This window comes from Scleropages formosus, chromosome 2, assembly GCF_900964775.1.
Source record: "Scleropages formosus chromosome 2, fSclFor1.1, whole genome shotgun sequence".
Lineage (NCBI taxonomy): Eukaryota > Metazoa > Chordata > Actinopteri > Osteoglossiformes > Osteoglossidae > Scleropages > Scleropages formosus.
In genome coordinates, this window is record NC_041807.1 from 30,682,304 (window position 1) to 30,707,496 (window position 25,193).

Here is a 25,193-nt window from a genome sequence, read left to right on the forward strand (position 1 = left end):
CTTTTTTTGTTTTTTACTGAGGGAACCATCTTTTCTGCAGAACAAAGATGGCTCCTACACTGGCTTCATCAAGGTCCAGTTCAAGCTGGTGCGGCCCGTGTCAGTCCCCCCTCCTCGCAAGTCAACCGCAACGCAGGATGGGGGCCGACGAGCCACAGGGATGAAAAGGCGCACTTCCTTCTACCTTCCCAAGGACACGGCCAAGCACCTGCATATCAGCTCTCGCACACGTGCCCGTGAAGTTATTGAGGCACTGCTCAACAAGTTTACGGTCGTGGACAACCCGCACAAGTTCGCCCTTTTTGAACGCAGTGAACGTCATGGCCAGGGTAAGTTAGTGACAAGTACTACAATTATGTACATATTTTCCCCTAATGGACACTTATTTCAGCAGCCTGAATCTTTAGTTTGTAACATGACCGACGTTATCAGTGTTACTAGTATCAGTGACGGATTGCACTCATTATGCTTTGCATAAATGCTTTGAATGGAAAGGATAACAGACTAGATTTAAAAACTGGATAGCTGTGTGCATGCATTGTCTAATTGTTCCTTCTCTCTCCTCCAAGTGTACCTGCGGAAGCTGGCAGATGATGAGCGGCCCCTGCAGCTGCGTCTGTGTGCTGGACCCAGTGAGAAGGTGCTCAGCTTGGTGCTCAAGGAGAATGAGACTGGCGAGGTCAATGTGAGTAGAGCCTTCTTCCACAATCACACTGCAAATCACACCACATTTGTGGTAATATGATTTCATTCAAAGTACAAAGGCTTTAATGACCATGACTCGATAGAAATGTCTGAGTGATGGCCCTTGTCCCAGTTAAGATGCAGAAAAAAAACATTTATGTTAATAACTTACTGCTTTTTAACATGTCTGGAAATTGAGGATTTTGAACACTGCCTGAAAATAATAGTTTGAGTTCTATACTCGAGCGCAGTTTTCTTTTTGGCTTATCATCCAAGGTTGTGTTGGGGGAGAAATTGGGTTACTTTCTAGTTGTGGTCAGTCGAGCAGTTGTCGTCCCCCCCTCGTCTCTGCAACTTCTGGTGCAAGAAAGGATATTCTGAAATACAATGTTTAGGATTTTACAGCAAGTCCTAATGACTAATCTGTGCTCCTTACTTTGCTTGCAGTGGGATGCCTTCTCAATGCCAGAGTTGCAGAATTTTTTGCGAATCCTGCAGCGTGAGGAGGAAGAACACATCAAGCAGATTGTGCAGCGCTATGCCCGTGCAAGGGAGAAGATGACTGAAGCCCTGGCCGGCAGCACCCCTGGCTGAGGATGAAGGTCTCCTGGCCTGGAGTTCTGACTGGTGGCCACCAGAGGGCCACTTGTCACTGTTTAATCCAAAGATTTGGCTGACGGTGTAGGACAGGATGCCAAACCACTGCACCCTGGTGGTGGTCCTATGAGAGCGAGCGAGAGAGTGAGAGCGTGCAGCGCGAGCCGTGAAGTGCCTTCGACCTAGAGAGATTGAGTTTTGCTTGTGTGCAAACGAGCGAGAGATTGTGCAGATCAGCCATGTTCAAGAGTGGCAGCCTTGACACTCATGTTCAACCAGTGCTTATTGTAAAGAAACTTGAGCACTGAGGAGGACACTTTTTGAAGGGTTGTTGCATCTGTTGGTGTGCCTGCTGTTTTTGTCACCTAATTTTCCATTTACCTTCCCCCTGTCTCCCCTCCCCTTCCTGTCCCATTATTCTTTATACTCTGTCCCTTGTAGCTCTGAGTTGAATGAACATTTTGGCACTTGTTTTGAATGGCAGGCAGACCCAGCACTGTGTCTGAGGTCTGCTGATTGGTTGATAAGTTGAGTGGTTGTGAAGTCTTACCCCAGTGTGTGATGTGGAACACCAGGGCTGAATGCTAGAGACAACTGGAGCTTTTTACTGCTGTGTGGGGGAATTTTAACAATTTTATTTTTTCCAAAACAAGCCTAAAACTGATGGTTCCTGTAGAAATTTCACTTTTTTCCCCCCAAATATTGTTGCCTTCCCCCTTCACATTGACTGTTTACATTCTTTTTGTTCCATCACTACTGAGTACCACCGTGTTCATCTGGATTCTTTTAACTTGCAATGACAGGATGGTGGATACTTGCCATTTTGTGAAATGGTTACACCTGTTACCAGATTTTATTTCAATCATTAATAAAATGTGTAGAAATATTGCACAATAAATGATTTCCCCCACATTTGTTTTTGTCAGTCTTTTGTGATTAGTACCTCTCTCTCTCACACACACACCTCATTTCCCATTAATAAAAACAAAATTGAGATTATGAGGTTTAATGGGTATCATGTGGGCAGCTGAAAGCACTTTTCGTATGCTGAGCTGTACTCTTTGCAAAAAACGTGTCTGCTCAGTGCCTTCGTCCCAGTGCGATTGATCAGCTCTCCTTTTATACATGAGTACTGCGTGAGAAGAGCTGAGATTGAAAAATTCACAGCGCCTCTTCGTGAACAGTTATATTACCCATTTTGGGCTTTCATTGTGTCACAGAGGCATATCACCTGCAGACAAGGGAAAGGAAACTATCACACATGATACAATTTCGTTTTATGCCCTTTACATGACATATAGATAGTAACGACGCAAAAACATAACACCAGTACACATCAGTATTCTACGGTCGCCGTTCTGCACATGCGCAAAGATCTAGGGGGTCATGTGACGGGTGACGGTCCACTTCGGAAATGACGTAGATTTGTAGTCCCTGTCTGACAGTGATCCGTCTGCTCGGAAGATCTTCAGGACTAGAAGGACTGTTATACATTTGAAGAAGAAGCATAAGCAACCCCAATCGACTTTGCCGTTATACACCCAAGACAGTTAAAGTGGAAATGGGTATGTTTTATCGTACTATGAACGACCACAGTGCTTATGAAAGTAGTTAGGAATACTGGTTGTCGCTGTGACGTTTGACCTGCTGTTGGTCAGGCCTTCCACGGTAAGCTAGCTGGCTAACACTGGCATAGTGATGATAGTGACATAACCGCTTAACACTGACAGCATTATTGAGAATGGCAAGCTGTAAATAACATATTGAATTGTAATAATTTTGAACTGTAGATCGCATATGCCATATGGTGAATGAGGGATACTAAAAGCTAGTTTTGTTGAGTAATTTTTTGCTGCTGACGTGCGAACTGCACGCAGGTGTGAGGCTAGAGGTCTATAATTTCATGATCATGTTAACGGAACCGTATCGCGCTGCGTTATTTGTGTTACATTAAATCTGGTGCTGAGGGATATTAATTTAAATTAAAGGACACGTGGGGCGCGTGCGGCTCGCGAGAGATCGCGGCGCGCGGAATCGCGAGCGTCGGTCGGGCTTCTGCGAGAATTTTGCCAGGGCCAGGGGTGCATCGCTTTTGTGAAGTTAACGGGGAGGTGTTTTCCTTGGCTCAAGTGAAGCCGATGAGAAAAGGTACCGTGCACAACATCGAGGAACTCTTCCTCTCGTTTTAATATTTTCTTAAGTTATTCTACTTCGTTTCCCCGCAGGCATGAGCGCGCATCTGCGATGAGCGTCTGTCCTAAATCCACAGTCAGTGTTCTCTTTTTGTGTTAAATATCAAACAAACAATGTCCCGCTGCTGAAGATGGGAGGCAGTGGCTCCAAGTCCAAGGGCCTTTGGCCTTTTGCCGGCTCCACTTCCGGTTCCGGTTCGGATCCAGCGCAGGAAGCCACTGAGCAGTCCCTGGCCAGGCTGCGGGGCTCCAGAACCGCCACTCCTTTTGTGTTCACCAGGAGGAGGTAAATCACACTCGCACAGATTGACCGGTTGTGCATTTGCTACCTTGCAGATCTGAAAGTAAAGTAAAGTAATTTTTAAACTCCTGTTTTCTGGCTGTATTGTTTTTGACCCAAAGATCTGATTTCATTGCTTTAACATGGTGCTTTCAAACCCATTTTCCTGACAGTCAGAGTGCAGTGAATGTGAGTCAGAGACACAACAAGCATGTGTTAGCCTCACTTAAACAGATTTGTAGTGATTAACAAGAATCAATAATATAGTGAATTATGTCTGCTGGCTGTTGCTGCAGCGCTGTACGGCGCTGTGTAGTTCCCTCAGTGCTTTTTGTGCTGTATCTATAGCTCACTGTACTATGATGAAGACGGTGATCTAGCCCATGAGTTCTATGAGGAGACAGTTGTGACAAAGAACGGGAGGAAACGGGCCAAGCTGAAGAGAATCCAGAAAAATCTGATACCTCAGGTGAATGGAGGGATTTTTTTCAGCATGGATTGAAACACCCTTCTTGCATATGAGAGTTAAGATGAAATGGAGATATAATTTCTTAATGTTCTGGCACATTAGTTGGTATATATTATTAGGTTTGAATCCCATCTCTGGCTGTAGTGCCCTTGAGCAAGGTACTTGCCGTAAAATTGCTCCAGTAAATGTTACCCAGCTGCATAAATAGATAAATTATTGTAGGTAACATTGTAAGTTGCTTTGGAGAGAAGTGTCAAGGGTACTACAACCGGAGGTGAGATTCAAACCTGTGACCTTTTGAGTCCAAAGGCAGCAGCTCTAACCACTATGCTACCAGCTGTCCTTTAACATTAATATTAAAGCTGTTCACCAGAATTCAGAAGGTGTTCAGATCGAATCTTCATCAGGTTTTCAGTAGCTGGTGTAGCAGTTAGGGCTGTTATTGCCTTGTATTTTCAGTGTTCTCAGTTTGAGTGCCACTACTGTTATGTTATTTTTGAGGGAAATATTTAATTGTGAATTGCTCTTACGAGAATACCCAGCTGTGTAGATGGCTGAATAATTGTAAGTTGCTTTTGGATAAAGACATCAGCTCAGCAACAATAATATAATGATCATTGGTTGTACCACTGACTTATTGTTTGTGGCTTATGGTTAACAGGGAATTGTGAAGCTGGATCACCCCAGGATCCATGTGGATTTTCCAGTTGTTCTGTGCGAGGTGTGAAGAAGTCCACATGTTCTGCTGGTGCAGGCCAAGCCACCCTGAAAAGTCCCTCCCTTACATGCCCCTCAGCTACCCAGTTGTCCCATTGATCTTCGTTCTCACAAGTGGCATTTGTGGAGTGTGCGTACAGCACCTGCTAGTGGACAGCAAGGCCCACTGCAAGCTGAATTTTAGCTGCTGCCACTGAGCTTGCAAGAATGATCAGACATGGTCATCCACGGGTTGCGGAAATGGACCTGGAGGATCAGCTGACGACAGGTGAAGAAGTTCTGGAGCAGAAGAAGGAAGACAGAGTGGATAAACAACTAGCTGAATTGTCCTAACTTGTAAGAAATATGCATTACAGTCCAGCTGTCTACATGCCGTTTGGTGTGTTCTCTCCTAATACATTCTGTGTGTTGGCAAAATGCTGGAAACCTCCCTGGAATGAATTCTGGGACAAATTCTTGCTTTTTGTGTTTCAAGTGTCTGTACCAATAACTTATAATGAGAAAAGTAGTGCATTGTTATTGGATACAGACAGAACTTGGTCATGTAATCAGTTAGGTTTGTTAATGATATGAAACTGTGCTGGATGGAAAGCAGGAATGCCTAGTCTTGGAGGGAAATGTCAGAAGAAACAAACTCTTAAATACCAATAGTTGCTTGTCTGTCTTACAGAATAAATATCATGCATGATGTGTCCAGGAATAGGTTTGTACTCCTTTTGCACTTCGAGCCAGTAGGATCTCATAGAAATAGTGTAGGCCCCAGATCTGAGATGCCCACAGTTGTTGTAAAATTCACCTGCTGTTAGGTATTATGAAAATAATGTGGTAGACATTTGAATTCAAAACATGAATTTTGCACTGTTCTTTCTGCAATCTGACGATGTAACTTAAGATCTGACTTACTGCTGGCTTGAGGTACACCTCAGCGGCTGCTTACTTTATAATATGACGTCAAAGATGGTGGACTCAAGAAAATACCCTAATTTAACTGACCCATTTTATGTAGTGGATATTTGGATGAATAATTTTTAAAATATTGTAGCTGGAATGCTACATTAGTGCTTCATGTAAAACTTGGAACTTCTGTTTGATTGTTGAACTGCAAAGTCTGGTTTCTGTAGTGTTACCCTTCAGATATTATATCTTATTTTCTTATTTGCTTGGCTGATTTTTATCCTCAGTGATAACAGTTGTGTACCGGTGAATCCATTAGAAAGTATGTTGTATTGGTAAGTCTCAGGGTGTAACAGCCTTTTCCCAGTTGGCATTTGAAAACATAATGTTTGGATCTTTCAGATCATAAGTCAGTTGTTGCCTGAAGAGTTAATAAAGAATCATTTCACAGATGCTGCTGTCCAGACTGGACAGTAAAGAAACTGTAAGCCTGTACTTGAATCTAGCACTCTTTCCTGACATCAATAGCTTCTGAACATACACTGTGTACATCTTAACCCCTGTTCTCTTTACTGCTGGGGCAGAATGTACTATAAGGAAGAGCTTGCTCTTTATGCCATCTTCACGACACTTATGGGAAGAGTTGTGCGCATCTTCAGTTCACCACCGTCAGGGATCAGGCAGAAGCCTTTCTGCGACACAGTCCTCATGGAGTTGTGTGATTTTTGGGTTCTCGTACTGCTCCTTGTCTCCAGGCTGACAGAATCCTGGTTATTTTTGTTCATTATGTCATAAAGGGCGGCTGAAGGAGGGATGAATGATGTGACACCATAATGGTTCGAGATCAACCACTAGTGTGCTCAGTGAAGAAAATTCAAAACCAATATGAGAGATTATCTTTCTTAGTATCTTACAGAGAAGTAGCAAATATTCAATGTTACGGTGAAATTATACAATGTTTACACAAGTAATACCTTTATTTGAACACAGTGTTGTGTATAGAGCAAGTCTACGTTAGCATGAGGGTTTGAGGAGCCTACATATATACTGAATAAGAGGAGTGTGACAGGCCTCCTTTCTACGACTTGGATGTTGTGAATAAAATCAGCAAGATTTAGGGAGGTTCTAGTGTAATGTTTACCTGCTCTGCTTGTTTTTGGATGAACTCCTGCATAGCATCTATTGGGCCCTATTTTATCGCCTTATACACCTTAACCCTTTTTGGGATGGGGACATGGTCAGTTTGCCACACTCAGCAAAAGTTTGGAGTTCTAGGAAAAAGATTTTTTTTAATGTGGAGTTTTAGTCTTTCCATGGTAACAGACTGTGCCTCTCTTGCATGTCTTCATTTCTTGGCGTAAACCACCCCTCTTCAGTGAAGACGAGCAGTTTTTGAGCTGTATTTTGTATGACAGCGCCGGTACCATGAAAGGCTCAGAGCTGTCTATCTGTCATGCTCTATTACACTTAAGTTTCACAGAGTTTGTGGATCAGACTTTTTTTTTTTTTTTTTTCCCCCCCCCCCCCCCTTCCAGGGCATACTTAAAAGCAGCCTACACTCAAGGTATATGTACATCGTGACTATTTAAAGGAATATATTGTTTGGCTGGATTGAATGAAAGATGAATGACTTAAGCATTTCAGTAATCTGGATTTTATTTAAATATATTAAAGGGATGCCCTGATTAGGAGCAAAAACTCTTGATTTGTAGCATACAGGCCTCTTTTGCGATTTGCATGGTGTTTATGAAGCATTTATTTTAATGGAATTTTACTGTAGTTTTGTAATGACTAGGCAGAATGCCTCATGCTAAATATGGATTAATGTAAATCTCTTTTCACTGATTTTCGCCCTTTCGGTAGTTCTCTTACCCCAATTCTCTGGTTAATAAAACTGAAATAAAATGAATAAATATGAGCCCCCTGTTAACAAATGGAATGGTTATAAGGGAAACGCTTGCCTACCTAGCAAGTTGTTTCAACAGCTAGGCTTCTTTTAGAGACTATTGTTGAGGCATAAGTGTGTTTGTGATTTAGCATATTCCGATATGGCTCTGCTTATGGAAGTGTGCACCAATGCATTGAGCAAAAAGACATCTCTTGAGCTGATTAATCTCAAGAGAATAGTTTTCATTCTGTGTATTCTGTGAGCATCCTTACACAACAGAGCCACACAAGCTCACTTGACTTGGCATTTTTTGCCCATCTTTTCTCTTGACTTGTACCATTACCTTTTTCTTGGGGAGTGTTTTTGGAATGCAAACATTCAGACAATGTAGGTAGCACAGAAAATGTAGCATAAGTCATTCTTGATCTCCTTGCAGTAAGAAAAAAACACTCCTGAGCTGAAAATACAGGGACGATGGAAGCCATGAATATTGCTACTCGATTGTGGTCGACATCCTGTTCTGTAACAGTTCCCTCTTCCTCATGCAGTCCAGAAGTGAAAACACAGATAAGCAGACCATGATGAACCGAAGGGACATAATGTGTAAGGACAGGGGTGCTGTTGCTCTGAAAGTAGAGGCAGAATGGCAATTAAGGATTTATTTCAGTTTTTCTATTAAATAAATGAAGTGTGTGCATGTTTTGTTGATGACTTCATGGATTAAATGTATTAGGAAAAATCCTATGCTGATGAACTGAAAAACTGAATTTTTTTTAAACTTTCCATAATGCTTTTTTAATTTTTTTTTTTTTTGAAAAAACTTCATTTTTTATTGTTTTTTTTCTGTTGCGCTGGGGTCCCTCCTGAGTTTTAACACATCTCACATGAAGCCATCTGGATTTCTCTGAACGCTGGACCTCCACTTTCTTGTGTTCAACTCGAGGAGTTAAGAGGTGGGAGATCTCCACTGAACCTTGGCACACCATGTCACACTAAATACAGTTTGTACAAATACGCTGTAAAAGAGTCATTTTAAATGTTTGCAGATGACCTCGGGTAATTATACTGTGACATCATTTAGTGGTTTCCTCTCCTCCGAAGTGGTGGGTCATTTTGCCACAGTGCGAGAGTAGATCACACAAAGGAAAGAGCTGAAACAAGATTAAATCCTTCTGTATCCACTGTGATATTTGTGCCCCTATTTAGCCAGGCAGGTTGTGACTGAAGCGAGTCTTGGAGTGTCGGATTGCGGGAGGAAGCTGATAGTTGACTGCGTGAGTGAGCGAGCGACTGAATGCGTGGAAATGGAAGTTCCTCGTGTGCACGCATCCAAAGCAGTGTGTTTCAGCGGAGTGAGCGAGCACTTTGTTTTCAGTAAAGAGTATATTCCATGGTGGATGTTTAAATGAAACGGTTAACATGCCGCCCTGTGATGTTGAGGTGATGCTCAGCTGTCTTCCTGTTTAGTTGCTCCCTATATGACCTTGGTTAAGACCTGCTTTACTACTAAAAACCCCGGACACATTTTATGCAAGAACTGGATTCAGTTGAAAGTAAGGAAATTCGTCATAGTTTTTGTGTTTCAGTTGATCACAAAGAATGGATGTAGTTTTGATTTAACAAAAAAAAAAAAAAAAACAGAGGCACTTCAAAAGAAATACAGTTGTGTTCTTGTGAAGCTCAGTGTGACAATGGGCATCTTGACCTGGAGGGGATTTTTTTCCTCAATAGGTCTTCAGGCAGAAGACTACTTAAATTTTAGAACATGATAAAAGAATCACATCGTTGGTATAATCATGTGTGATACTAGAGATCTGCTCTGAACCACGTGTGTTTTGGAAATTTTGAATGTATTTCTTTAGGCAGTAGCTCAACCAGTCTAATTCTCGTATATATCTCTAGATGTACTATATCCATTTATCTCTACAGTACATATACATACTGTATGTGTGTTGCCATTCTGGTGTCACACAAGTTGTGATGATATCATGCCATGTGAGTAGATAAGTGTAAGTTTTTTAAGTTAAAAAAAAATATTTTCTTAAGTTTGTTTGTTCATTGTCCTATTATTTTAAAAATAAAGGCAAGAGAAAGTTTTTATGCAGTCATGGTTTTCTTGATAAGTAGTTTTCTACATAAGTGAGACTCACATGGGCTAAGATCATATTAACAAATTTATCAGAATGAGTTTCATCCTAAGATGGGATAAGGGCAAAAATAGTGAGTCCCAACCCAGTTAAACTGAATAGGAAACTTCTGAATTACGTGAAAGGGACTGGTCAGTCATCTTAAAATGTTTCTACTGTGATTGCCAACACTGGACCTGCAGGTCCTGTTGCAGCAGGATCTCATCCCATCTTCTAGCACTGGCTCTTCCTCCAACGCTATTCCTTCTTGGCTGACACTGAAAAACATGTTCGCACCCGAGCATTTTCCTGGCCCCCTGCTTGGGTGTTGCCTTGTGCTGATGCTCCGGACGTCCGCAGCAGGATGGAGTGGATGACCTAGGACGGATGTTGCTGACGTCTACAGGATGCTGAATCTTATGCTGCATGGCTTTAGGACAGGAAACAAAACCTCATCTGGTATTGACAGCAAATTCTGTATTAAAGATTCCAAAACCAAAGAAGGGTTGGTTTTGGAATGGGAATGTTTAGGTGCTTTCTCTTTTTTTTTTTTTTTTTTTTGTACAGAAAGTCATGGGTTTGACCCACGAAGGTTGCTGTTTGAATCCTTGCTTCCTGCTACTGCTATTCCTCCCTTGCGCAAAGTACTCGCCGTGAGTTCTTCCAGTAAAAATACCCTGTTGCACAGACGATTCAAAGGCTGTAAAGCTCTAGCTGTTAAATGGTCGGGTTGTGTCTGTGCAAGAACCTGGAAGGACTACAATGATTCTTTCTTCAGAAAAAAATTGCTAAAAGTAGCAAAACATGGGTTGTGTATCTTTGAAACTGATTCTTGCCCTATGAGGGCAAACCAGCTGGAAGCGCTGACTGCAAAGCTGCTCCGCATTCCTGTTGGGCTGAAAGTTTGTGAGGCTTCTAGGTTGACTGGTCTCCACTTACATCTCTGCAGACAAGAGCTCCGTTGTCTTTGATCCACCCCTTTCTCGGCTGGGCTTTTGAAGTGTCGCCCCTCCGACAGCGAGCTCCCTTGTAGGCCATACCTTCTTGAGTCTGTTCTCTTGTGGCCTGTACCCCCGCGGCGTTTTTGTCCTTCCTTTGGCATGGCTGACTGCCAACCTGAGACAATGGACTCTTTGGGCCATCAACTCAAAAGCGCACAAGTCAGCTGTATTTCTGATTAGCATCCGTTATTCGGAGAAAAACTGCTCGAACTCCCCAAGTGCTTTTTTGGATGAAAGCGTTAACCCTAAATTAACCCCAGCCATCCAACCAAACCTTCATTACATACAGTGCATAATACTGAACCACTCACTCTGTAGACTGTAGATACTCCCGGACTTTCAAAGTATTAGCTGAGCAGAGGACAGAATGTTATTTTAAGCAAAATAATTTGGAGATGCCGATTCACTTAAACGTTAAAGTGTTAACCCTCAATTAACCCCAACCATCCATTAAAAACTAGAGGTTGTACATTACAAAACACTGAACTAATTAGTAAACTCATGGGTGGACAACCCTGTCGCCATTAGCCAAAAGTGGCAAATAAGTTCTGTAAGACATGGGGGATGTATATCAGTTCATTCTCCAAAAAATCGATATGTAAAAAAATATCTGTAAAGAAAATGCAAGTGAAAAATGAGCTGCAGAAAGTTTGCATCTTTGAGTATTCATAACTCGACTTCATAAAAAAGTGGATTTTGGGCTTTAGTCCTAACAAAGACCTGAAGATGTAATCAGTAGACCACCTATCACATATGGTTAAGGATGTCACCCTCCACAACTGCTGGACAGCTGGCTGCACAGTGCTTGAAGACATGGACCTGTAGCCTGAAGACTGTGAAAGACTTTTCTCTTTCCCGTTCAGCCATAAGAGACACCGAAAGAAATACACTCGCACGCAAAGACTTTTCACAACATCGGCCGATGGGAGAGCCCCAGAAATTGGGTGTCTCCCCAATCAGTATTGATTGCCTGCTTTTATTTGCCAAGCTCATACATAATTCATTTCAGGGTGTAACAATGAGGCATATTAAAAACTTTCCACTTGTTGGTTCTCTGAACTTCCTCTTTGTCGGTTTCTGCTCTTTCCGTGGAAGCAGCAGTTAACACCCCACCTTATTTAACCTGTAATATTGGACTCCACATCTGTATTTTGCTGTATATTTCTAATACAGCTTTATTAAATTTCTGTTATTGCACATTTTTAGACCACTATACATATTTTTTAAAATTTTTTTACCACTATATTTTAATCTTTACTATTTATTCTATCCTATTTTCATTGTTATATATTCTTCATACTAATGCAGTATGTTTCTAACTTCTACATTATTTGTATTGCCTTATTTATATTAGCTCTCCTATCAGTCTGTATTACAGTCGGAAAAGCATTTCACTGCACGTCGTACTAAGTATGGTTGTGTACGTGACAAAACTTGAACTTGAACTTCTCGCTGACCTGCTGGCCTCATTTCAGATCATATCTTACGCATACAGGTACCACCTCGCCCGCATGTGTTTGGTCACTTCTGGGTGTCACAACAAGCTTGTTTGTTAGTACTTGTCCTACTTAGTTAAGTCACAACGCATTCTAAGCATACATTTTAATTTTTAAACATGTATAATCAAAGCATATGTCTAGGTCATGTTTAGATCAAATTTAACACCACTGGTGCCAGGTGAGGGGTGCGGTGGTGCAGTGGGTTGGACCACAGTCCTGCTCTCCGGTGGGTCTGGGGTTCAAGTCCTGCTTGGTGTGCCTTGCGACGGACTGGCGTCCTGTCCTGGGTGTGTCCCTTCCCCCTCTGGCCTTATGCCCTGTGTTACTGGGTAGGCTCCGGTTCCCTGTGACCCTGTATGGGACAGGTGGTTCTGAAAATGTGTGTGTGTGGTGCCAGCTGCAGGGGTCCTCAAGCTGTGTGCTGACTGTGAACTGAGAGGGTAAAATATCCTGCTACCTAAATGGATAAAATTGGAAGTTGGTTTGGATGGATCTTCTGGTTAGGCAAGAAATGACTAATAATGATAATCATACCAGGAAACTTTGCTGTTTCATTCATGCTTGAGGAGCCGAAACAGAAGTCTCAGCTGTTCACGCTCCCCGTTTTGCTTTTGGGAGTGGAGGGCAAGGGGTGTGTTCAGGAATTCACTCCCAGACTATCCCAGCCCCGGAGGCCCCTTATTATTGGCGTCCTGTCGTCCTTTGGTGGCAGGAAGCAGAGCAAGGCAGTTGCACAAGGGCAGAAGGGAGGGAGAGCTGGTGTCGGTCGACAAGTGAGATCTCGCCGCAGAAGAACCTGCACGTTGATCAGACCTACGCCGCCCAGACACACGTGAGACGACACGCTGAAGATCTTTTTCGGATTTTTCCCCTTCCACTGGCATGTAAGTACTTGTCTCTGAATTTATTTTTTTATTTACTTTTGAACTCCTGTAACTTCCTGTGATACTTTTTTTTCCCACATATTGTGGAAAAGAAAGGTTCAAAGTAAAATCACTTCTTTGGAGTGCGGTGAAATTTTGCGAGCGATATTTCACACAGACATTATTTGCAGAACATCAAAACAATCTGATCAAAACTGATTTACTGACATGACAGACATGACAAATATATACTCCTTTATACTTTGTATACTCTATACGACTGATGATTTAATATTTTTTTTTAGTCTATCTATTTATGGGTTCAGAAAATGCATCCATATTTTTTCTTCTCGTATAAATAGTTACAGCTGTAATGAACACACTTACTTGTCAGTCATTGCAAAAGCAGCCTGTATCATTGTCCAACAGTCACTCAACCAACACCAAGAACATGGATGTGTGAGAATCATGCACCAAGCACACACTTCATGTTCTTCCTTGTAACAGTTACGAAATGAATGGACTAACTGGTAAGCCCAAATGCAGTGGGGTTGTGGTGGCGCAGCAGGTTTGGCTGGGTCCTGCTTGCCAGTGGGTCTGGGATTTGAGGCCTGCTTGGGGTGCCTTGCAACAGACTGGCATCCCATCCTTGGTGTGTCCCCTCCCTCTCCAGCCTTGCACCCTGTGTTGCTGGGTTAGGCTCTGGTTCACTGTGACCCCACTTGGAAGAGGCAGTTTCAGACAGTATGTGCGCGTGTATGCGCGCGTGCACAAACACGGTTGTTATCCATGAAAGAGTTCATTTATTACAGATCAAGCCATTTTAATCGAGATTCACAGTTTCTTCCTTTTATCTGTTACGTGGTTTGCGGCAGGAACAACAGAAGGGCTTTCCATAAATTGCACTGTGACCTATGAGACCTCTCCCCCCCAGCTCCAAATGATAAGGGTTCTGTTTCATCCTCCATCAGCATTAGGTCACATCCCATTGCCTTTGGACAGGGGAGGGGCGAGGAAGTGAATCTGTACCTTTTGTAATAAGGCACATTTTGAACTTGAAAGGTTTCATCCCCTCGACCCCCTTTGTCGAGGGGGATGGCGATCGCCCCCTTGCCACCATCTGACGTCTGCATCCTCTGGCACACGGAGCTGCTCGTTCCCTTTGTGCCCCGTGAGCAATCGGAAGAGAGCGAGCAGGAGAACACACTGATACCTACTGTGCTGCCAGACAGGAAGAAGAAGAAGATCCTGTATTATGGGTTCACCACAAGCCATGTGCTCATTTCCTGCCTCAACTGTATCTCTTGTAGATAGTGGTTTATTGCTTGTGAATTTTTTTTTAATGTTTTTACATTATCTGCATACAAGACCATCTCTATATGAAGAGCAGCAGTGCAAGAGGGGGGATATTTTTCATGCCATCAGTGAGATCCATTAGTTTTAAACGTTGCTCCCTAGCAAGTTCAAGCTGTTAGGCTGCAGTAAACATGTGAAGCGTATTTTGAAAAGAAAAAAAAAAAAAGACTTTATAACATTTCTACACAAAGACCCTTATCTCGTGTTCTCTTGCCCTCAAGCCGTTGAATGGTGCGACTAACTGCTCGATTTGTTCCTGATGTGTAGCCTGTACAATCGCTACGCTCACTGTGTCACATGGTGACACATGTCGGCGCACATGGATGGACCCGCCGGCTGGGCTGCAGCTCCGAAGCAGCTGCGCCAGATGTGATTCAGACTTCGTGGTCCACACAAAAAGCGCGCGTGCGGTTTTTAAGTTTTTTTTTAAAAAACCACAAGTTTTATTATGCATACATCAAACTGTTATTAACATAAAAAATGCGTGTCCCTGCGTAAGGCGCGTTGAAACTAGTTACCAGTGGCGCTGGGGTAGTCAACTCGCCGCGACGCGCACCGTTCACGGGGAGCAGGTAATGGAGCGGCTGGAAACGCGCTGTGCTCTATTTGTTCACCTAATAATGCGGCTTTTTTTTTTAAATCGACATTATACAACATAATTGTATGATGTCGATTTATGTTACGTAAACACCGCGTGGCTAGAACGTGTCACAGAGAAACCAAGGAACACGTCACCCACTACTTCCAAGTTATGTGCGAAAAGAACTCGTTATATATTTGGGAAGATGAGTTTGAGGACGGACCTACTCATAAGTTCTGGAGGGGTTCCGCACAAAACCTGTTGGGGTTAAAGGGCAGAAAGCGCGCGTTTTTCGTCAGCATAATGCATTACTCGTTTTAAATTTTACTTCCACGTTTGGTGCTGCCGTTGAAGTCGCTACGTGGCCGTGGACGCGGCAGAAGGAGACACGCGTGGACCACGGCTTCCCCTGTGAGGCGAATATGGAGCGCGCCGGAGCGGGGCTCCTCGCACGGGAGCGACCTGTGGAAGAAGGACCGAGGAGCCACTCGCTCCGCGCGCTCACTTCTTCCGCTCGTGGCTGTGAAACAGCTCTCTGTACCTTTTATCTTGTTTATCTTGACATGCGGTGGTAGTTTTCCACAGCGTTTGTTTCTACTCAAACAAATACAAAAGAGGAGCCGCTCGCCTCATTTTCACACCATCCCGAGAGTCCGCGGCGCGTGTAGGTTCGTTCGAATGAGCGAAGGCGGCGAGCGGCGCCTTAGTTTCGGAAACGCAGCCGGAGGTGCGTGCGGTGAACTTTCTGCTCCACGAGTCGAGTGCACCCACTCGGTGCCCTTTTTTTTTTTTTTTTTTTAAATTTAGCTGCCGACTTCTGAAGGGCTCGGTCGCCCTGCTCTGACCGTCTGTCTCCTCGCGATCTTCCGCTTTCACTACAGTCAGTCAGAGCAGCGCGAGACTCTCTGTTGAAGCGCGCGACTTTGTTGTTATTAATTAATGAGAAGTGTCGGTTTGCTCTCCCTTATGGACGTGACCTTATGGACCTTGCAAACTCCTGCGTGTTTTGCTGTCCTCCTGTGTCTGTGCGGAGCATCTTCAGGCAGGAGGTGGAGTGGATGGGCATGTTTCTTGTGCCTTTTGTCAGTAGTTTTGTCTCCAGTGTTGAGGAGAGCTGAGATTAGACAACCCAACAATGGGCCACGACACGAGCTTCGTGATCAGCTCAAAAAGGGGAAAGAAATGTGAAAACAGCCAGATCTTTGAACTGTCAGCATCGAAACAGAAACGTTCACTTGTTTATTAATGCGCTTTTGTGTTTTCCTCCAGGATGTTAGAGTGGTAATTAGACTATCATTGGATTTTAATGATTAATGGATTATAATGATTAGTGATTCACAGTAATTTTCTTTATTCTTTATGTAGTGGGCAGCTGAGTGAGACCATTCCACCTGGTGTAAAACTACCTGACCAAAGAGGCGATGTTTCGCAGTAAGTTCTGGAAGCCGTGGCTGCTCTTCTCTATGGTGTTCGGCTGCTTCTCGGCCCAGGACCTGAAGCCTACCAGATGGCCTCTGCTCTCTCAGAAGCCCATCTTGCTGGCCTGGAACGCCCCCACGGAGGACTGCTTGCCTCGCCACCAAGTTCGCTTTAAACTAGACCAGTTTGAGATTGTGGCATCACCTAATGAGGGCTTTGTGAAGCAGAACCTCACCATCTTCTATAAAGACAGGCTTGGACTGTATCCCTACTTTACAAAGGAAGGTATGGCTAAGAACGGTGGGCTGCCCCAGATGGCCAGCCTGACCGAGCACCTTGCGAAGTTGCCGGACGGCTTGCGTAAGTATATCCGTGAGCCCGGAGCCAAGGGCCTGGCTGTCATCGATTGGGAGGAGTGGCGTCCTTTGTGGATTCGCAACTGGGAAGCAAAAGATGTGTACCGGAACATGTCACGACTGCTGATTCAAAGGAAGAACCCAAATTGGCCGGCAGATAAAGTGAATAAGCAAGCCCAACTGGAGTTTGAGATGTCAGCCAAGAATTTTATGCTGGAGACCCTCAGATTAGCAAAAAACCTCCGCTCAGAGCAGCTATGGGGCTTCTACCTCTTTCCCGACTGCTACAACCACGACTATAGGAACAGCCTGGAGAACTACACGGGGCGCTGCCCAGATGTGGAGATGACTCGAAATGACCACCTGGCGTGGCTATGGACGGAGAGCACGGCCCTGTTCCCCTCCATCTACATGAGCACTGTGCTGCGCTCCACCGGTTTCGGCCGCCAGTTTGTCCGCAACCGGGTGAAGGAGGGCATGAGGCTGGCGTCGGTAGGAGATGGGCTGGCACGCCCCGTCTTCGTCTACACACGACCCACTTACACCAATGTGCTGGATCTGCTGACGGAGGTGAGGCCTTCAGTTGCCCTTGTGCTGCAGAGGAGCATCTTGATGACTGCGTTTACCTTACCTTATAAACCGGGCGGCACGGTGGCACAGCGAGTAGCGCTGCTGTCTCACTGCACCTGGGTGGTGGGAGAGGACGTGGGTTCGATACCCACTCAGTCTGTGTGAAGTTTGCCGGTTCTATAGACAATGTGTCAACTATGGGTCTTGTGCAGTTACTTGATGTGTGAATCTGTTTTCTTTTTTGAGGTGGGGTAAGTGTGCATGTGTGGCAGCCAGATGTCATCATCTGAGTCTTTGCACAACAGCAGATGACTTGTGCCTATTTTAGGTAAATTATGGAGAAATACCATGCTTCATGGTAAAGAACACAGCATGAACTAACATGCCCAGGAAGCTTAATGCTCATAAATGACATATGGCTTTTCAGTAAACACATAACTGTCTGAAAACTGTGTGTGTGTCTGTGTGTGTGTGAGAGCTTCATATTTTTATTGAAGTACTTTCTTCATATAAAGCTATATGGCAACTGAAGGCGGTAAACTTCCTGTGGCAGAAGTAAGATTAGAAGCAGGAACCAGATGATATTAGTTGCTTAATATCAAGAGCCCTATAAAGTTACTCTTGGAAGCTAAAGCTCAACTTTGCTTTTAACATGAAGATATTATCACCTATATGTTACTGTATGGTATTCAAATCTGACCAAACTTGTATTTTATTGGAGTTTTAATATTCTCATATCTTGTATGAAGTTCATGATTAGATTCTTTTTCGTGTATTATGTAATATTTAAAATCATGCATTTTCTTAATGTCACTGCATTACATTGGATTTTCCCCCTTGGGTTTTGAATCAGTCAGTAAGTTTGGAGCGGCCCATTGTGTGATGCTTCTAGAATGGTAGTGATCATCTCCAGAAGCAAGGGAATACAGCTGGCTCTTCACATGAAAAGTTTTGAGGTGTACTGCAGGTTCCCAGGAAATTTAAAACTTGGATGAGGAAAAAAGCACATGTTCCTGCTGGAGCCGTTGATTTAATTGACAGAGATTAACAGCTGGTTAAAACCATTGTCCTAAAATTGCTTGGATTCCCATCCAGATAAACGAGCTGTCGTCAGGGGTTACGGAGACATGATATTTATTTAAGATGTTCTATACTTACACTGTGGGAGTGAGCGAGAAAAGGGCATTGGGCATTCAGATGGAGGCCATCTCTTTATCAGCATCTGCAGGCCTTTCCTGTTCTCCTGAATGCCAGGCCCTTGTCCCTGTGTGGAATTTGCATTGTTTAACTTTGCTTTGTTCTGGATGGCGATGCAGAGTGGGTGTTAGCTGCTTTAGTCAATGGCAGCCTTCTATAGCTTTCCATGAGAGGTGTGGAAAGCAAGAGGAAGTGGGGTGTGTAGGTTATGCCAGTGCTATTCCAGACCACCCACCTTGCAAGCCCCTGTAGAAGAGTGAAATAATGTACAGGTCAATGCTGTAGGTCCCTATTTGAGCACTTTCTGTGTGTGTGTGTGAAAAAGCATGCCTCTTATCAGATGTTTGGGTCCGCAGATGGACCTAGTCTCCACCATTGGGGAGAGCGTAGCTCTTGGAGCTGCAGGCATTATCTTCTGGGGGGAGGCAACCTACGCCGGCACAAAGGCAAGTCCCTTTTATGTGAAATGATTGCACACACTGAATTCTACGCTCAAGGGCAGTGGTAAAAGTTTAAATGCAAAATGCAGATATCACAATGACTAAATCATTACTGGATGATTTAGATTAGTTTTGTTGCTCTTTTATTAAACCGTTGGAAGCAGCAAAAGATGGAGAATGACTGCTGAAACAGTACAGTGAAAAGTGTGTGTACATGTGCTGGGAAGCAGATCTTTCCCCAAAGGCACTTGCTTAACAACTTTGAGTAACAAATGAGCTGACCAGTTTTCCCAGCTCTTGAATCGCCAGTTCCCAGGGGTGTCCCTTTCACACTTTTGTCCCGTTTGTCCCACAAAGCTTTTCTCAGGGTGCTCACGTGTATGAAGATTTTACACTGGTACTATGGTGTTAGTCTACATTACACATAGAACTATTGTATGTAAATGTAACGTTGTAAGCCAGATAAAGTTTGAATTCTGAAATGTTCTCAGGACCGTGAAACTGCTTCTCAGGATGCTGTATGTGCGTTTTTTTCTTCCGTATGTGTACATTGCATGTCTTCAGGACAGCTGCTCCAAGCTGAATGCGTACCTGCAGGGTCCGCTGGGCAAGTACCTGCTGAACGTGACGACAGCGGCCGAGCACTGCAGCAGGACCCGCTGCAATTCAAGAGGCCGTTGCCAGCGCCAGCGCCCCGACACGGACGTTTACCTGCACCTGAGCGCAAGCAGCCACGCCGTCGTGAGCGGGGGTGACGCCCTGAGGGTGGAGGGTCAGCCGAGCCCCGAAGAGCTGGAGTTTTACCGCACGGAGTTCCGCTGCCAGTGCTACAGCGGCTACATGGAGGATTCATGCTCCCTGAAAGACCCTGCACAGCAGCGTGGGGCATCCCCCAGCCTCTCTGCTTGTGTGCTCTGCCTGCTGTTGCCCCTGCTCCTACTTTTGCCCCTGCACTGAACCTTGAGCCCTTCTTACCTCGCCAAGGGAAAGGAGGCTCCCAGCAGTGGCACCCTACGGATGCTCTGTGGACTTTGCAGGTGTTCCCAAGGACGGCGGTCAACCGAGACCTTGTCCAGTGAGTCAGTTTAATGGCTTACTTCATAACCAAACAGCAGAACTGGCCAGCACTAAGGTTAAGGAGACAAATGAGGAGTTGTTTTATGGCAAAACAAACTTTTATGGGTTTTTTCTGCTTTGGACGGCTGGCAGGGTAATCAGACGTGCTGTTTGTAGAGTGCTCCCTTTCTCTCTCGTATGGAATTGGACTTGGTAGGTAGTATTTGGCCCTAAAAGGGAGGAGGGCTTTCATCCAGCCGAAGGCTAACGCCACCCACGTATCCTACACCCTGTCGGCTGGGACAGAAGCTCCCGTCGTTAGCCATATTTAAAAATACAAATGGAAGTGACGAACCAGACTTGAACGGGAACTGAAATGCCGCAAATTATTTCTGCAGCAGTGGTTTGAATTGACCCAAACTATCGACTTTTCACACCTTCTGACTTCAGTTTGTTTTCTGAGGGACGTTGACATTTTAAAACCGAATCAAATGGCCTTTTTTTTTTTTTTTTTGTTTTGTTTTTTCTTTTTATTGCTATTGAGTGCTTTACAGAAGCACTGCACATTTTTCTGTTGTGGGGGAGGTCAGCTTGTTTGTGACCCTTCCCTCCTTTTGGCAGACAAGCCTTGCTGGGGTTCCCAAGGCCAGGGGACCATTAGCTTCTCCTAATGTGCCACCATCTGGTCCATTACCATTTCTGTTATTCCCCCAGGGCTCCTGACAAACCCTCAGGTCTATTTGCGTATCTGTGGGCCTTTTTTTATTTTTTTATTTTTTTTTTTTTTTCTCCCCCCGCTTCCACACAGCCATTACCAGAATGCCTGCTGCACAGCTGTAGGTTTTGTGGGGGTCAGAATGAGAAAAGTGAACCAGCGCAGCATAACAGGGGTGGGGCACTGCTTTCGCTCACCTCTTTCTTTTGTCGTCTTTTTTTAGGGGATTTATTTGCCGAAGATGAGTTTGTTTGTAAATCTTCAGTATTTTAAGTGCTTTTGAGTTTACCTTTTATTTTGATATTACTCTGGAAGAAACTGGAATGTTGTGATGAATTTCAGCTTGTATTGGCTATGTCGGTTCAGTTTGGTTGTGGTTTGTAACTGTGCAATGCAACTGTGTGTGTTTGTGTGTGTATGAATATATAAGTTTTCCTTTTCAAAGCCATAGTATTCTTGTCCTCGGTGAAGGGTAGTTTCCTCACTGTCTTTGGCACTAGGACAACACTACAGTATCCAGAGCCCAGGACAGTGTACGTGAATGGCCTCTAGGCTCTCCAACATAAACTCGTGAGTATTGCGACACGGGGCCAAAAACAGCAAGGGCCCTTGGTCCTGTCTTTTTGATTATTTTCAATTGCTGGTCGTAGTGTTTCCACTCTACTTCATAACATTTGCACAATGGAATTAATGAAAATGTTCAAGAAACAAAAAAAACTGATCATATTTCCTTTTTGCTTCAAAGGCACGAGTTTTTTACAACAAATTTTGTTTGCTTTTCATATCATCTGGATCATTTGAATGCCCGCAGATTTTGCTTTAAGTACTGGATTTTTATTAATTGATAAGTTCAATACTGAAATGCTGAAAAGTTTCCTGCCTTACCAGTAATTTGCATTTTATAGAAAATGCATTAAAGCTTAATGTAGTGATTCACTTTAAATAGACCTTTGTATTTAATAACTTGACATTCTTGAAGTTTGGTTGCTTTATGGTTTTAATTACAAGATATGATTGTGATTCTACATTTTAAGTATTTTACAATGCATTTTATTCAGCCAAGGACAACATCACTCTGAACTGTAAAAACTGTCCCGAAATGTATAATGTGCAAATGCTCTTCTTTATAAGACACATGCACTTCTTACCAAATGGCAACAGTTTGTTTTTTAAATTATCTTGACTATGGTAACCTGCTCCCTGATGTTTATGCAGAAACGCACAATAAACAGTAAGAAAAGCATCAGTGTTGTCCTCATCCCTGGTTTATTTACACGAATGGCTGTGCAGGCGTATAATGTGACATGAGTCACATATCGAGCAAGTAAGCAGCTGGGTTGTGATTCGTGACCCTATGAGTGTGCGCTGTAGGTGTATCTGTCTGTAGATGTGAATTTACTCTGCAGCTTCCTTGTCGTAAAACTATATAACCTTAAATGCTGTACGTCCTACTCTAGAGTTCGGTAACAAGAAAGCCTCAAGTTTTATTAGGTTGGGAGAAAATACCACACACACATACGAATGCCCCTAATTATATACACAGATGGCCCAAATAGTTATTTTTCTAACCTTCATACTTCCGCAGATCTTCACTGTAAATGAAACGCGTCCCCTGGATTGACGGGAAAACACACAACGGACCCCAAGGTGTAGTGTAAAGCCATGCGGCCCGCAGGACTCAAGTTTTTGTTTTTTTTTTTTTTTTTTTTTTTTTTTTTTTTTTCCTTCCCCCCTGGAGGAATTAATACAGTTCAACTTGCTCTTTTTAAAGTTAAAACAGTCTCATGTTGAATTAATTCTGGCCTTTGTACAAACTGATACACAGATGAAGGTTTTTTTGCTACGGTTTGCTTCCACTTTCGAAAGCAGGTCCCCCAATAGGGACCGCAAGGATTCCTGAAAGGCAGCTTTGTGCTCTTATAAGATGACCTTTAACTGTTAGAGTGCAAACCGGGCGGAGGCTTTGGACTCAGACTTTGTCTTTCGTGTGTCTTACCATGTGCTCCTTCCCCAACCCTGAGCGCGATCTCCCGCGCTTCTGGCTTGCATGAAACCTGCAGATGCTCAATGGGACTGGGTGGCAAATGCGGGTGCAGGGATTAACCAGCCATGGGCGCAAACCGCAGTCCTGCAGAAACCACCACAGGGCTGCTGTTGCGTTCAGCCCGGCGATGGTCTCTCTACTGTCTCTTTTACATGGCCGTCTGTAGACGTGTGGAGATGGCCCTCAGAAGTGCCTTAGGAGGGGAAAACTATCGTGTGACCGCGCAGGATAGTGAAAAGGTAATTATTTCCTTCCTCCGTTCATCTTATTTTCTCTCTTGCCGGTGGAGGAGTCGCACAAATTCTAAACAGGATTTTCCTGCAGCGGTGTGTTTATTCAGCGTTTTCTTCCAAAATAAATAAACTGAACAGAACACGCAGAACCTTCTCACTAATGGATGTGTTAATGGGACCATGTGTCCCTTAAGAAGCAACCTTAACGATTCTCCTGGAGCGTTAGGAAGGCTTTCTGCTTTACCGTGAGATGGAAAAAAACGTTAACGCCGCGGTTTAAAACGCGAGCAAGAGCCGTTGTGAAAAGAGAAGAAACGTATCTGGGTTAGAGTGGTAAGCAACACTGAATTTAAATGAGAAACACATTTGTGAGATGCATGAAGTCGGAATGACCCGCTTGTGTAGAAAATGTCTTTGTCTGATAAATCCCACAAAAACCCAGTTGTACCCCACATGTGCCAGCACATTCTGGACCAGAACCAGTGCGGTAATTTGGAACACATGCTTTTCTATGCAATTTCGACTCTCCTGCAGCTCCTCCATTTACTTAATGTCTTACTTTTTGTATACGTGCGCTATTGCGCCACTGTATACATAATTTGTAAATGGCTTGCGTTCAGCTGGCGAAGCAGAGCTCTCTTTGCCAGCATAAAGGACAACGAGCTTTCGGCACGTCTGATGATGACCGAAGGAAATGTTTTAACTGCACGAGAGGCAACGTGTGCCCTCGCTTTCTTCAGCCTTTCCGCTTGGGGAGATTTGAGACTCGCAGCTCGCGGACAACGCTGCGGGACAGAAAAGTCGCGACTGCTGACCGTTAAGCCGGCCTCGTATCGGAGACACGGTGCATGATCTGACCGGCTTCCTCTTTTTCCTTTCTGCTTTTCTTTACTGAGAATCTTTATTTCAATGAGGGGAAAATGCTGAAAATTTGTCTTTGACTCATCGTACAAGGCAACGAGATATGACTGCAAAAAAAACCTCGAGAGTTCTTGTACGAAACCTACACTACCAGCTGTCCCCCAGGAAAGTGTTAGTGTGCAGTATTCCTGAACACAGGAAAAATTTGATTTTGTCGCTTTAGTGTCCCTCCCGGGGCTTCATTCATTTTTTCAATAAATGACTGCTTGTCCAGTGCAGGGTCACGGTGGTCGAGAACCTATCCCAGAGTACACTCTGGACATGACGTCACTCCATCACAGGGCACTCGCACACACTACTGACTACTATTTAGTCACCAGCTCAACTGAAACGTGTCGATGAACTGTGGGAGGAAACCAGAGCACCCGGAGAAAACACACGCAAACAACGAAAAGGCATTCTAACTCCAAACGGGCTGAGCTGGATTCAGACCCACGGCTGAACCCAAAGGCCAGCAGCTGTGAGGAATACTGCTATACGCCGCACCACCATGCTATCTGAGGGTGTAGTCCAGATGTCCTGGGACACACTTAAAAAAAGGTACGTAACCTCCGCTGCTGCAAGTGACACAAGAAGAGCGGCGTCGGTGCAGTCAGTCCTTGTTTTGCTCGATCACGGTATCTTCAGCTTCTCCTGTAAGGAGTCCCCTCATCGCTCTCTCGGGGTGATCAGACCCTTCAAGCACTTCCCATAATCTCTTCAGAAAGAGCAGCTCTCAAAGGCCGGGCCCTTCCTGTATGACTCATTGCCGCGGTCCATTCCCATGACCCACGGGGCGAAGGGCTCCTCGTGGCAAGCTCGTCCGCTCTACCTTCGGAGAAAAGACTTCCCCTTCCACGCGCTTTCTGAGAGACCTGGCGGGGAGTGGAAAGAGCGTCCTCCGCTGGCCTCTGCCCACCCAGGTCCCAGGGGTAAAACAGTGGGGGCAGCTTCCTGACGCGGGACCGCTAGTATTTGCGGAACATCGCTGCCGTGCACATTCCGCGCCACCTGTGTTTGTGCTTCTGAAAGGGCCTTTCTGCGCGCTCGCACCCGAGGGCTCCTGCCCAGAGAACCGAGGCAGTGTTTCTCGGGGCTCGCCGGGTCCAAAAGCGGC

The 25,193-nt window shown here is 44.4% G+C and overlaps 3 protein-coding genes across 7 annotated transcripts in view; all 3 read left to right on the forward strand.

Moving 5' to 3' along the window:
- Positions 1 to 2,187, forward strand: part of rassf1 (Ras association domain family member 1) — a 30,916-nt gene extending 28,729 nt beyond the window's left edge. For both annotated transcript variants that reach the window (XM_018737755.2, XM_018737756.2), the window contains 3 exons: positions 41 to 329; positions 570 to 685; positions 1,132 to 2,187. In XM_018737755.2, coding sequence (XP_018593271.1) covers positions 41 to 329; positions 570 to 685; positions 1,132 to 1,278 — 552 coding nt within the window. In that variant the 3' untranslated portion in view covers positions 1,279 to 2,187. The remainder of the gene's footprint in view (positions 1 to 40; positions 330 to 569; positions 686 to 1,131) is intronic.
- Positions 2,188 to 2,710: 523 nt separating this feature from the next.
- LOC108925575 (tumor suppressor 2, mitochondrial calcium regulator) lies at positions 2,711 to 8,476 on the forward strand. Its single transcript, XM_018737622.2, has 4 exons — positions 2,711 to 2,846; positions 3,507 to 3,759; positions 4,102 to 4,222; positions 4,884 to 8,476. The coding sequence occupies exons 2-4, from the start codon at positions 3,605 to 3,607 to the stop codon at positions 4,947 to 4,949; spliced, it is 342 nt and encodes a 113-aa protein (XP_018593138.1). The 5' UTR covers positions 2,711 to 2,846; positions 3,507 to 3,604; the 3' UTR covers positions 4,950 to 8,476.
- A 4,570-nt stretch (positions 8,477 to 13,046) lies between these two features.
- LOC108925563 (hyaluronidase-2-like) lies at positions 13,047 to 22,142 on the forward strand. Of its 4 annotated transcripts, none has more exons than XM_018737598.2 (4): positions 13,047 to 13,231; positions 16,512 to 17,491; positions 19,045 to 19,134; positions 19,693 to 22,142. In XM_018737598.2, exons 2-4 carry the CDS (start codon positions 16,568 to 16,570, stop codon positions 20,083 to 20,085), a joined length of 1,407 nt encoding a protein of 468 aa, XP_018593114.1. In that variant the 5' UTR covers positions 13,047 to 13,231; positions 16,512 to 16,567; the 3' UTR covers positions 20,086 to 22,142. The 4 variants fall into 4 exon arrangements, with proteins under 4 accessions (XP_018593114.1, XP_018593117.1, XP_018593115.1 ...); XM_018737601.2 differs by lacking the exon at positions 13,047 to 13,231 and adding an exon at positions 15,362 to 15,557; XM_018737599.2 differs by lacking the exon at positions 13,047 to 13,231 and adding an exon at positions 15,592 to 15,873.
- Positions 22,143 to 25,193: the final 3,051 nt, after the last annotated feature.

What these genes read in the sequence shown, in the direction of transcription:
- LOC108925575 (XM_018737622.2), top strand. Translation starts at nt 3,605, where the DNA reads ATGGGAGGCAGTGGCTCCAAGTCCAAGGGCCTTTGGCCTTTTGCCGGC. An exon ending in TTTGTGTTCACCAGGAGGAG is followed by an intron (nt 3,760 to 4,101) that starts GTAAATCACACT and finishes CTGTATCTATAG; the next exon opens with CTCACTGTACTATGATGAAG. An exon ending in AGAAAAATCTGATACCTCAG is followed by an intron (nt 4,223 to 4,883) that starts GTGAATGGAGGG and finishes TATGGTTAACAG; the next exon opens with GGAATTGTGAAGCTGGATCA.
- LOC108925563 (XM_018737598.2), top strand. Translation starts at nt 16,568, where the DNA reads ATGTTTCGCAGTAAGTTCTGGAAGCCGTGGCTGCTCTTCTCTATGGTG. An exon ending in TGCTGGATCTGCTGACGGAG is followed by an intron (nt 17,492 to 19,044) that starts GTGAGGCCTTCA and finishes TTGGGTCCGCAG; the next exon opens with ATGGACCTAGTCTCCACCAT. An exon ending in CAACCTACGCCGGCACAAAG is followed by an intron (nt 19,135 to 19,692) that starts GCAAGTCCCTTT and finishes GCATGTCTTCAG; the next exon opens with GACAGCTGCTCCAAGCTGAA.